Here is a 12,848-nt window from a genome sequence, read left to right as displayed (position 1 = left end):
TTAAAATATATTAAAATTAAACTTTAAAATTCATTTAAATCAATTAATCCTCTAATTTATTAAAAATAAATTAAACCTTTTAATTTGTTAAATTCTTCTAAAATTTATTTAAAATGAATTTTTGAAAATGTAGTAAAATTAAGCTTTTGAAAATTTGATTTAATTTAAAATAAATCAAACTTTTGAAAATTTAAAATAAATTAAACTTTTTCATTTTTATTTTGTTACTCTGAACTCGATGGTCACCAACATGAGCATTTTTATATCTGACAGGCACAGAAGAACAAGGAAAGAGGATTGTATAGGAACCCACAAGTCACTGCTACATGAAACTTGTGTTTTTAAAAAGAATGTCATCAAGTTAACACATCGGTCTCAGGGCTGTCCCTTTCTATCACCTGAACTTCCTTCCTTTTGCTTTCTTCTGTGTGTAACTAACAGAGTGACTTTCTCTGTTTTCCTTCACTATCAGTCTCTGCAGACTGCTCCCCCCTCCCTCAAGGGTCCCTCTACTGGGCATGGGCAGGGCGGGGGGGACTTACAAATGCCCAGCCTGGAGCACCTATAAACACCATCATTGTTCCCACTCTGTGCAAAGCCAAGGGCCAAGAGAACACCCACCCCAAATTCTCTGTGTGTCCCGAGGCACTCATGTACCACTCAGGCCCCAGAGTTGGTACTACCCAAGTGCATTCTCATCTTCAAGTGGATGCTTTAGGAAAGCCAATAAGGGGCAGTGTGGGGAATGGTAAGAGCGAGCATTGATTAAACACCTACTGTATACCAGGCTCTGCTGTAAGTGCCAGGGATACAAAGTCAAAAGATAATAGATCCTGCCCTCATGGAACTCACATTCCCCTAGGGAAAATAGCATGATCACACACAAAAAAAAGTAGATACAAAGTAAATAGAAAGTAATTTGGGAAAGAGAAAAGGGTAGCAGGAGAGGAAGAGCACAGACACCCGGAGAGTTCCTCAAGTGCTAAGTTTTTGGAGACAGTGAGGGTTAAGTGACTTGCCCAGGGTCACACAGCTAGTGAGCGCCAAGTTTTGAAGAGAGCCAGGCATTCCAACTCTTGTCATTTTGGGGGGATTTTGTTGTTGAGTTTCCCCCCACCATTGGATAGGCAGTCCTGCCCCTCATCTCTGTCTCTGTCTCTGTCTGTCTCTGTCTCTGTCTCTCTGTCTCTCTGTCTCTGTCTCTCTGTCTCTCTGTCTCTCTGTCTCTCTGTCTCTCTCTCTCTCTGTCTCTCTCTCTCTCTCTCTCTCTCTCTCTCTCTCTCTCTCTCTCTCTCTCTCTCTTTCTCTCTCTCTCACTCTCTTACTCTCTCTGTCTCTGTCTCTCTGTCTCTTTCTCTCTGTCTCTCTCTTGTCTCCCCCTCTCCTTTCTCATTCTCTTTTTCTCTCCTTTCTGTCATCTCTTTTTATTTCCTTTCTTTTTTCTCACTTTCCTGTATTTCTCCTTTGTCTTTTCTCTTCTATTCTTTCTCTCTTTCCTTTCCTTTTCCCCCCATTTTATAGTCAGACTGTCTCCATGCAACTTTATTTTACTCCTGGCTGGTTTTCCTTTGGCACCTTGAGCTGTGTGAGGGACTTAAGGAAAACTTTCACTTGCTTCATCTATTTCATGGAATTTTCACTGGATTTACCAGAAGGTGGCCAGCAGTTTTGCCCTCTGGAAGGATGGGTTTGACTGACTTTTTGGTATTTTTCCTAGTTTCCTTTGTTCTCTAGTAGTTTTGGTGAAATCTCATTCCCAGAGATACATTTGCTTTAGTTTTCATCCCCAGGAGAGTGACCTGTCCTCTTGACCCTAGTTGAGGCTAAGGATAAGTAGGGATTCTTGGCACTTCTGAGCATTGAACAAACATCTTTTATTTTACTTTATTTTTTTTTTACCTTTTTTGGAGGGCAGTTGGGATTAAGTGACTTGCCCAAAGTCACACGGCTAGTTTTTTTGTGTGGGTGTTAAGTGTCTGAGGCTGGAACCGAACTCAGGTTCTCCTGATTCCTGGGCTGGCGCTTTACTCACTGCATCACCTAGCCACCCCATCTTTTATTTTCTTGTGACAGCAAGGAGAGGAGTAGTTTCACTGGCCAACCGACCGAAGTACAAGGCCCAACTCCGAGCCAGGAAATGGATTTCTGTGACATGCAGAATGGGTAGTGGGCACCTGTACAAGAACCGATTTGCCTCAGGTGAGTTCTCAGAGAGGCAGCTGGTGTGCCATTCGAGGCCTTCTTGGCTCATTACACATCACAGCCCTTGATTCTAATATCCTCCAAGGGACTTCACTCAACAGATGGAATAATCTCCCTAATTTCCCACAGTACACCTCCCCTTCTTTCTCCACTTTTCATAGAGCCTTCTCATATAACAAATTCAATTTTTATAAAGACCAAGAGGAAAGAAGAAGAGGAGGAGGGGAAACAGCATAGCACCTAAAAATATGTGTAGTTTTCATTTCTGGACTTCCCACCTTCCCAGAGAAGTGAAGTGAGGATGTCTACTTATATGGGAAAGGAGAAGAGAATGGAGAATCTATACATCACCTCCTAGCGGTCAGCCACAAATACCTTGAGCAGGACTGGTTGAACAACCCTCCTGTGGGGATTTTTCTTGACCACAAGTTCAGCATGAGCCAGCATTTTTTTTGAGGGAGGGGGATGTGGGTGGGAGGGGATGCTGGGGAGGAGGGGTTGTCATTGCTGATAGAGCCAGACAACCTGAAGCCATAAGATTTCTCATCTCAGGAAGCAGTGATATCCTCATAATTCTTCATCGCTGCCAAACCAAAGTGGAGAGCCCACTGAAGAATAGCCCTGGGACCCTTATCAGAAGTCTATGGGGATGGTGTGCTCACTCCCCTCCAACATGTGAAGGGCGGCCCTGTAAATGTTGCCCAAAAGGGGAGAACTTGGGCCAATGGGTAAAAGTTTTAGGGAGGCTGACTTCAACCCAGTGTAGAATGTAAGCTCCTTGAGGGCAGGTTGGGTTTTGGTTTGGTTTGGTTTTTTGCCTGTGTCCCCAGAACCTAACACAGTGCCTGCTGATTTGTAATTGCTTAATTAGTGTTTGTCTAACTGAATTGAATATAAAGAGCTTCCTAAAAATTGAAGAAAAAAAAAACTACGTCAGGTAATGAGCTCCCCATCATGGAAATGTGTGCTAGGAGTAGCTGGGTATCTGTCTTTTAGTGTTGTTATAGAAGGGACTGCTCGGTAACCTCTAAGGAATTTTGATTATTCCACAATGTCTTATTATTGATGGTGTCTCCCCTTCCAGAAAGGTCATGAATAGCAGGGTTCAGAAAGACCATGAGTGCTGAAGACTGAGCTTGAGGCAAGAGGGCTGCCATGTTTTCCTTCTCTTATTCTCTTGTTTACTTCTCTTCTCCCCACTTTCTTTTTTACAGTCTATAAGGGAAAATGCATCCTGACAGAGAGAGGGTGGTACACCCCACTAGAGTTTTTGGCCATAGACCCTGAGTTTGACATTGCCAACTGGACCCACAGCATCCGCAGTGGTGGGCTGACCCTGCAGACCCTGATTGAGGTAGGCTCATAGACTCAGCCCCTCCCTGGAACTCTGGGCAGTCCAACACCTTGCATGCTTATGAGGAGGATAGTTCAGTTGCCATGATGTTCCAGGAAGGTCAGGCATGGTCCACAAGCACCCAGTGCCCTGGACTTTGGCTCAGGCTCGTGTCCTCTCTCAACCCCCAGTCAGAACTTACCCATCTTGTGTCTCTCTCATCCCTTCAGGACTCTGAATTCTGCCAGCTAAACTGAAAACAGTGTAATCTGATCCACTAAGGCAGGTTTTAATGGGAGCTAGTGGGTTACTAAGAGAGGACAGTGGCATATCCCCCTCATCTCTAAGCTACATTTTTTACCATGTGGTCTTCCTGATGGAGAATCCTACCTTCCTGCCCTAAGCAGGACTCCACCGTAAACTATTAGCAGTAGAATGTAATTACCCTGAGGGCAAGGGTTACCTCACTTCTGTTTTTGTGGCCCCAGTGTTTGGCATATAGGAGGTGCTTCATAAATATTGTTGCCTTGAGTTGAGTTGAACCAGAGCACAGGGGCAAGAGCAGGGCCAAGCCAAGCTGGCCAGAGAAGGGCAGAGTTTCAAGCACCTGTTGAGGCAGGTGCCCGCTGGGGGCACTGAGCCCCTTCCTTGGGTAGCCTCTTTTCCCAGGCATGGGGATCTTGTGATTCAGATCACAGTTTGTAGGTGGCTGCCTTCCCCATATGGTCTGGGGGCCACAGAAGCTCCCCTGGAGTGTGACTGATCAGGACCAAGATAGATGTAGCCCTGATGAGGTGCTTGGGTGCCTGTGCTTGAACCCCAGTCCCAAAGTGACATTTCTCCCTAGCCTCAGAGCATAATCTCTGCCCATCTCTACCCACCCCCTGCACTATGCCTAGCAATCATTCATGACTAGGCCCCAGCCAAATGCTTTCTCCCCCTGGTACAATAACAAGTGAGAACTTCACTAGATTTTCTATAAGTAACTCCCTAACTCATTTTATATATATATATATATCCTGAATCCTTTATTATGTATGCCTTAGGCTTGGATATATGGAAACTCCCAACATCTATCTTGTCAAACACGACATTGATGAGTGGCAGCTTGGTCAGTCCTGACTGCTAACTGACTTATTAATGTTTTGGCTCCAGAGCACTGCACTGGCCGATTCCTGCCAGCCTGCCAGGCTGTCCTCAGCGGGAGGTTAGCTTCTCTGTGTCATTTTGTGGGTTCTTCAGCTCCAAAGTTTGTTCAGAGTTCCCTTTTTACATTGATTGGGGAAGGTGGAAACCGGAGCCACTCGGAGGTCGTGCTTCTACTCCCTAGAAATGTTTCAAGCCTAAAACCACACCTCCATGCAGCCTCCCACCCCACCTTGGGTTATTTCCAAGTGAATTCTGGGCAATATGCTTGTGCAGTAGATATTAAAAGTGCATGTTCCTTCAAGAACTGACCACTCCTTAACCACTCCCTAATCCCACCCTGTCTCACCTAGTTAGCATAATTGGCACAGGTTTTACTATAGAATATTCTACATAAACTTTAACTATACCCCTCTAAGGTTGCAGATTCCCTAAGAATTCTTGCCTGCTATATAGCATTACAATAAATCTTTGCCACCTTGACTTAGAGAATGCTTGAGTCTGTGAATTCATTCCAGATTGCTGTACAGGGACTCTGGTTATTGGAGTTCCTGGACTCCCTGAACCCCTTGACCCCCATATCAGCCCCATGGGATGCTGGAGGAGACCAGGCCCTGAGCCAGCTTAAAGCACATGTAGCCTGGTTCTCTGCTAGGCTAATGAGGACCTAAAGGCTGTCATATTAACAGATTGAGGCTGGATGTTGGGGAGGAGAGCTCAGGTCCTCCAACCTTGGCTCTGGAGAAAGCTACCATATCTCTGGCCTCCAGGAATGGTGCAGGATCTGTGATTCTCCCCCAGGAGCCTAGGGAAGTATGATGATGTTGTTTCCTGAAATGAATGGGGCTCATCTTGCCTGACAGGAGTGGCCAGAACCAGGTGATCTCTTAGTCATTTAAATCTCTGAAGGGCTTCCCAAGACAGCTTTACACATTCTGACTTCTGATCAGAGCACTGGGAAGGACATTTGGTCAACCCAACAAGCATTTCATGAAGCACCTTCATGTATTCAGTGCCAAGTGTTGTTCTAGGTCTGGGTATATAGACAATAATGAAACAATTCCTGCCCTCAAGGCCCTCACATTCTACAGGGGGCATGGCCAGGGTCTGCAGACTCCTGGAGGCCAAGACTCTGTGGCTTCTGCAACAAGAAATCCGCAGAGAATAGGGAAGTGCATGCAATATCTTGTCAAGGATGCCATGGCTATGACCCCTTGACATAGCACTGTCCCTACTCAGCCCTCTGGGTGCTTCTGCCCACTACCCCAAGCAGCTCACATGCTCCAACATGAAAGACATCCCAGAAATACTCACTACCCAACCTAACACCAATAGGTTCCCCAGAGCTGTATTGCTCTCTTACTTCCCTTCCTTCTGACCCCATCGGTCTCAGCCACAGGAACAGCACCAGATGAGGGATGTCAGTCCAGGATCCTTCCTAGGGTGTTGGCCCCATGCGGCTTGGCTGCGCTGCCTCTCTCCATGGATTCCCCCTGACTTTGAGATGTGGTTCTGCCTTTCCTCCACAGTGGGGTGGACAGTTTCAGGAGCTAGTGTGAGAGAGATTAGAGCATGTTGACCAAAACAGGGTCAGCTGTTGCTCCCACACCCGGGAAAGGAGATCTGCCGAAGGAAGGGGCTCAGTGCCCCCAGCGGGCACCTGCCTCAATGCCACTCCATCTTTTCTCTAACAGAACGACATCTTGAAGCTTCACCCAGACAGCTGCTCCTGTGATCTCTGCAAGGACCCTTTTGTGAGTTCTCCTTCCCTCCCTTGTTCTATCTGCCTACATCCATCTCTTAGCACAGTAAAACTAGGCTGGCACTTCCTCACCTCCTCATTTACCCATGACAACACTGGGAGAGGGCCATCTGCTTGCCTAAAATCACCCAGTAGAGAAGCCAAGATCAGAGGCCAGGCCTACAGACATACCCTCCAGGGCCCTTCCACTATACCTCAGGGTCTACCTCATATCAGATACACTCATTCTTTTTTTCATGAAGGGATAAAAAATTAGCAGCTTGCATATTTTTTGCTATTGTTTAGTTGGTTTTTAGTCATATCTGACTTTGTGATCCCATTTGGGATTTTCTTGGCAAAGACATTGGAATGATTTGCCATGTACTTCTTTTTTGTAGATGAGGAAACGGAGGCAAACAGGGTTAAGGGACTTGCCCAGGGTCACACAGCCAGTAAGTGTCTGAGGTTGGATTTCAACTTGCCTCTATCCACTGCACCACCTACCTAGCCAATCATGATATAGAGTCCTTAAAGTTCGTAAAATGCTTTACAAATATTATCTAATTGGCTCCTGATTACAATCCTAGGAGGTCAGTGCTATGATTATCCTCATTTTATAGATGAGGAAACTGAGGCAGACAGAAATGGAGGGCTTTTCCCCAGGCTCATACAGTGACTGAAGTAGGATTCAAACTCAGGTCTTCCTATTTCTAAATCTAACCTTCTATCCTCTGCCCCACCTGACTTCATTCCAAGGTTGCTTAATAGGATCTGGCAAAATTGTCAATCTCTAGAGAACCCAAGAGGCACCATTCTTTGCCACCTGCCCCCAAATACGAGTAATCTGAAAGTCCTGCATAAATGTGAGTTGTTACTATTACATCTACATATATACTATATATGTGTGTGTGTTCAAATCAGAAGCCTACTAAAATTGCAAATTTGTTTCATGCCATTTATGTTGATTTTTTTAAAATGCACGGGGCAGCCAGGTGGTGCAATGAATAGAGCACCGACCCTGGAGTCAGGAGGACCTGAGTTCAAATCTGGCCTCAACATTTGACATTTACTAGCTGTGTGACCCTGAGTAAGTCACTTAACCCCAATTGCCTTGGCAAAAAATTGCTCCAAGAACTTAAAAATTAGACTGCTGTGGTGTAGTGAGGACATGGGTTTTAATCAGTAGCTCATTCCATATATATCATTTTGAAAAATCACAGAAGTTAATTTGATACCTGTTAGGGTGTTAGATGTCACTGGAGCTTGGTGGGAAAGAAATCCCTTGTTCAAAAGGGCAGGGGGTGGGGAAAGGAGGGGAAGGAACTAGCATCATATATTAAGAAGGTATACTCATGTGGAAGGAGACCATGGTGAAAATCAGTGGAAACAGCTGCGTAAGTGATATTGTCAAGGAAGTATACTACAGACCACTGGGACAGAAAGAGGATATAGATGAACAGCTAGAGAAAAATCACAAGCCTGCGACCTGTTCCTTTTCTATCTCATCCATCTGTGTGGTTTTCCTTGTACCTCCTTGGTCATAAATATCCTCGTCACAGAAGATGTCAAGCACTTCCAAGAATAGAAGATCAAACCGTTCCAAGACCCCCCACCCAGATCCACAAGTAACACTTTCTTCTCTCTTCAGCCAGAGAATGATGATGAGTGTTTCATATGTAAAGGGGAAGGCAACCTATTCTGCTGTGACTCGTGCCCCAAATCCTTCCATAGCAACTGCCACATCCCCAGTATCTCATCAGAGAGTAGGTGAGCTCAGACTCCAACACGCAGAGTGTCTGGATGGGGAAGTGGGAGGTGGGGTCCCTCTAAGTTTCAAGCTTCCAGAGTCTTGGGCTATTTGATAAAGGGGCAGCCCCTCTTTAGGTATCTCCTGAAACTGATGACCCTGTTCCCAGTTTCCCAGAGATGTAACTCTACTGGCCATCAGGAATAGTACAGGGAGAGGATTTGTATGCTGGGGAGAGGATTACATCAATGCATGCAGCTCTGAGTTTGACCCATAGTTATTTAGGAAACGTTGGGAGTACTAGATCGTCTTGCTTGTGACGATCATTTGAACAGGATGGTGGGGCCTAATGTGCCACAGTTGGTCAACATCAGAACCCTGGCTCCATCAGGGGTCCAATGCTGCCAGCCCCCAGGACCCAGGGTCAACTTACTATTAGTCCCTTTAGAGAGAAGGAGGGGAGGGGATGCCCCTTGTACCCTTACTGTGAGTGATGGCATTCGCCAAGGATGCAGGATACATATTCATGGACCCAAGGGCATGGTAGAGCATCTACAAAGATCCTCAGTCATATTGGAATAAGAAACATTGAGTCAGGGAGTCAGGAGATCATGACTAACCTACCCAGGGGACTAAATGCCCTCTCCATCCTGTCTTCTTGTCATCCATATTTGACTGAGAGTAAGTACCTTGAGGGCAGGAACTATCTTTTGCTTCTTTTTGTAGCCGCAGCACTTAACACAGTACCTGGCAGTAGTGCTTAATAAGTGTTTATTAACTAACTGGCAGACTGTTTCTCTGACTTCTCAGTGCAGAGTGGAACTGTACCTTCTGCATAATGAGGAAGAATAAGGAGAAGGAAGACCCAAAGAACACCCACTGCCACCAGGAGTCTGAGATTCTAAAGCAGCGGATGTATCCTGAGCAGCAGCTGGTGAGTCCTTTATGAAGGTCAGGTCCTTTCTGATTGCCCAGTGAGCACAAGCCTCTCTGCTGCCGAACCGCACACACACACACACACACACACACACACACACGCTGGTCACTAGGAAAGTTCCCATTTCACTCAGACCCCTTGTCTTAAAGGGCAAAGGAGACTTTCGGCCCACTTTCTGCATCTTCCAAATGCCAAGGATTCTTGTGCTGTGGACAGAAAACACACCACCTCATTTATTCTTTAGGATACAAGTCAATAAATGGGTTCATTTTGGCCTTTGCTGTAAGCCAAGGCAGAGAGAAGCATCATGAGGCAAGTGAAAGTCAGTATTCAAGCCACTTTCCACAAGCACTTAGAATGTTCAGAAAATAGAGTTATGCTGTAGCCCCAGTCATTAAGTCACTGGCCTTAAGGGTAGTCTGTTGAGGTTCAAGCCAGGGAAAGAATATCTCCTAATCTGTTTATCTATTGTTGGCCTCAGGGTCCAGGATGGGATGGACTCTTTCTTCTCTTTCTTTTTGTTGGTCTGGGGCAAATGAAGGCAAACTACAGGGTGAGAGAGAAATGGCCAAGGCCTCATTTCCAGTGAAGTCACTCATGTCGAGTAAGGGGACATACAGGGGCTGTCTCACTAGCGTGTTTAGCTTGAGGGGAAGTGTATCAGGTCCTCCACCCTTCGGAGATACTAGGTGTGACACCTGCCCCAGCTGGCCTGGCTTTGTCTCACACACAAACTTCATCTTCTGCAGAAATGTGAGTTTCTCCTGATGAAAATGTACTACTACAGAGAAAGCTTCCTCTTTATCATAGATCCAAGGCATGTAAGTAACAGTGATTCAAATAATGATTTTACCTCTGAGGATCAATTCATTAAACTCCTACTGCCTGCCTAGCCCTGTACTGGGCACTGATTACACAGGCAGTAGGACAGAATGGGTCTCCTGCCATCTGCCAATACCTTGGGTCCCCTGGATTCACCTGGTTTCCATGTGGGGCTGGAATTGCCGGTTTTTTCATCAGTAAAGTTATGGAAGCAGCATCTGGGTTGGAGCTAATGTCCTTCTCATGTCTTTGTTAACAGTGTAAGGCATATTCCCCGTGTGTCAGAGAACCCATGTGGCTAAACCAGGTGAAGGAGCGTCTGAGTGATGAGAATTATAATACAGTGGAGGGCTTTGTCCTGGATATGCGCCTGATTTTTAACAACTGCAAGAAATTTAACAAGGTGGGTGGCACTGCCTGCTTCCCAGTGAGCTGGCATCCTAACCCTGGCTCTAGATTCTGACTTCTCTCTATTATGTCTGCCCTTCAGTTTTTATCATCTTCCCTTTCTCTGCTGTCTGCTTGCACAACTCAGTGTTTGACTTGTCCTACCTTCCATACTCTATGCTTTCTTGTTTGCTGCCTGGATGCCTACCTCCTGACTTACTGCTTACCTCACCTGGGTACGGGGCATCTACTTGTGGGATCTCACTGTGATTCCAGTGAACTCCATCCACCCTTTACTATAGAACCCACAGCACACCAGGCTCTGACTTGCCATCTTGTTCTGTCCTTGGGCACCTGGGTACTGGAAGAATCTTAGATATCCCTTTCCTAGACTTATCTACCTCACCTCCCCCCACTTCGGGTCCAGTGTTGTGGTCTGCCTGGTCACCTGACCTGGATCTCTGAGGCAGATGGAAAACTACTCATAGGCCATGGTCATCGGAAGACCGCAGCCAGTGGACCAGAAGGATGCCATGGTCAGGAGCCACAGAGTTCTCCAGAAGGAAAGAGCAGGGGCTCTCTGTGAGCCTGAAGGCCCACAGAGCCTCATTTATGCCAATCATCAGCATTACATTCATCCCTGAAGACAGAGGGGAAAAATCACACTTGTCAGACAAAATTCTGGATTTCTTCTACAATGGAAGCAAGTGCTAGGAAATCCATCCAGACCACAGTATTCATTCATGTCTATGGCAGGATAGAAAGGATTGATAGGTAAAACATTCACAATAATTCACAAAAGGTACATCTGTCTGGTGTCTGTTGGCTATACCTGGCAGCTCTGGCCAGCTGCCACCAGACCTCAGAACACTCCTTGCTACCTCCCCATTCTTCTCTTCCTCCCTGGTCCCCCATAGTTGAGGAAGTTCACCATTCCAGACAGGCACAAGGTACTGCTCTCAACTACAGCTGTGTGCCAAGCCTAGACAAGAGGTCCAGATCATTCCATGGAAGCCAGGTCCTTTTTTCAATTTCTATTTTTAAATTTTAATTATTTTTCTGTTAAAGAAGAATTTTCTTTCCCCTTTCACCTCTCTTCCATTGAGAAGGAAGGAAGGAAGAAAGGAAGGAAGGAAGGAAGGAAGGAAGGAAGGAAGGAAGGAAGGAAGGAAGGAAGAAAAAAAAAGAAAGGAAGGAAAAAAAGAAAGGAGGAAGGAAAGGAGGGAGGGAGGGAAAGTTCTTATAACAAATAAGGAGATATCTAAACATAAGTGTCTCATTTTGCCTTTTGAGCCCATCATCCCTCTGTTAGGAGATGAATAACACCCTCCATTAGCTCTCTGGAATTGTGGTTTCTTGTTTCATCTACCAGAGTTCTCAAGTCTTTCAAAAGTTGTTTGTCTTTGTAATATTATTGCTATGGTATAAATTGTTCCCTTCATTCTGTATCAGTTTATACAAGTCTTCCCAGGATTCTCTGAAAGGATCCCATCCATTATTTCTTACAGCACAATTCACATGCCATGATGTGTTCAGCCCTTCCCTAACTGATAGGCATCCCCTCTGTTTCCAATTCTTCACCACCACAAAAAAAGAGCTACTATCAATATGTTTAACATATGGTTCTTTTTCCTCTTTATCTTTTTCAGATATAGGCCTAACAGTAGTATCACTGAGTCAAAAACCATGCACAGTTTAGTGACTTCTGGGGTAAAGTTCCAAATTTCTTTCCAGAATAATTGGATCAATTCACAGCTCCCCTAACAGCATTCCTTTTGTCCATTGTCTAAGCAGCTAGGTAGCACAGTTAATAGAACATGGTACCTGGGGTCTGGAAGACCTGAATTCAAATCCTGCCTCAAACACCTACTGTGTGACCCTGGGCAAATCACTTACCCTTTACCTGCCTCAGTTTCCTTATCTATAAAATGCAAATAATGATAACACCCATCTCCCAGGGTTGTTGTAATGATCCCATCAGATAATATTTGTAAAGTGCTATGTAAACATTAGTTTTTATTTTTTCTTTCAGGAAAACCACTTCGGTTATGTGGGAGCAAAGTTGGAGGTAAAGTTTGAGAGGGATTTCAAAGCGGTCTTTGACATCAAGGAAGCAGATGAATTGACTCAGCTTTTGTTTCCATGACTCCCTCCCTCCCTCCAGTCCTAGTTTTCATTCAGGTCTTCTTCAGTTAGGAGCCGATCTGGCCCGTGTGCTGCTTCCTTCCTGGTCAGGAGTGGGAAATTCTGGATCTGTCTCAGATGCCTCATGCCAGGGGCTTCAAGACTGACCTCTTCGCTGGCCTTCCTCATTCTGGCACATCTGTCCTCAGCTCTGCTGACTCCTTAGTGATCTTTTTCTGTTTCAATTCGGGGCTTTTCTGGTTGGTTCAACAAGCAATTGTCAAGTTACTAGATTAAACATTTACCCACAGTTTACAACAGGGTCTAACGCTTTTTGTTACGCTCCCCAAATGCCAGAACGATTCCACATGAGCCCATTGGCTTGAGATCACTACTTCCATTCATTCAT

General features: G+C 45.4%; 1 protein-coding gene across 1 annotated transcript in view; it reads left to right on the top strand.

The window, feature by feature from the left end:
• LOC138164763 (nuclear body protein SP140-like protein) overlaps window positions 1-12,757 on the top strand; it is a 393,765-nt gene extending 381,008 nt beyond the window's left edge. The window contains exons 13-20 of the mRNA XM_069092727.1: window positions 2,074-2,199; window positions 3,417-3,556; window positions 6,376-6,435; window positions 8,071-8,189; window positions 8,980-9,103; window positions 9,856-9,927; window positions 10,188-10,331; window positions 12,348-12,757. Of these exons, the coding sequence (XP_068948828.1) occupies window positions 2,074-2,199; window positions 3,417-3,556; window positions 6,376-6,435; window positions 8,071-8,189; window positions 8,980-9,103; window positions 9,856-9,927; window positions 10,188-10,331; window positions 12,348-12,461 (899 nt within the window). The 3' untranslated portion in view covers window positions 12,462-12,757. The remainder of the gene's footprint in view (window positions 1-2,073; window positions 2,200-3,416; window positions 3,557-6,375; window positions 6,436-8,070; window positions 8,190-8,979; window positions 9,104-9,855; window positions 9,928-10,187; window positions 10,332-12,347) is intronic.
• Window positions 12,758-12,848: the final 91 nt, after the last annotated feature.

This window comes from Petaurus breviceps, unplaced genomic scaffold (genome assembly GCF_028583685.1).
Source record: "Petaurus breviceps papuanus isolate PSGF00001 unplaced genomic scaffold, PetGlider_PUasm1.0 207, whole genome shotgun sequence".
Taxonomy (NCBI): Eukaryota; Metazoa; Chordata; class Mammalia; order Diprotodontia; family Petauridae; genus Petaurus; species Petaurus breviceps.
The sequence above is the reverse complement of the archived record's forward strand: the minus strand, read 5'-3'. Positions and strand labels throughout refer to the sequence as shown.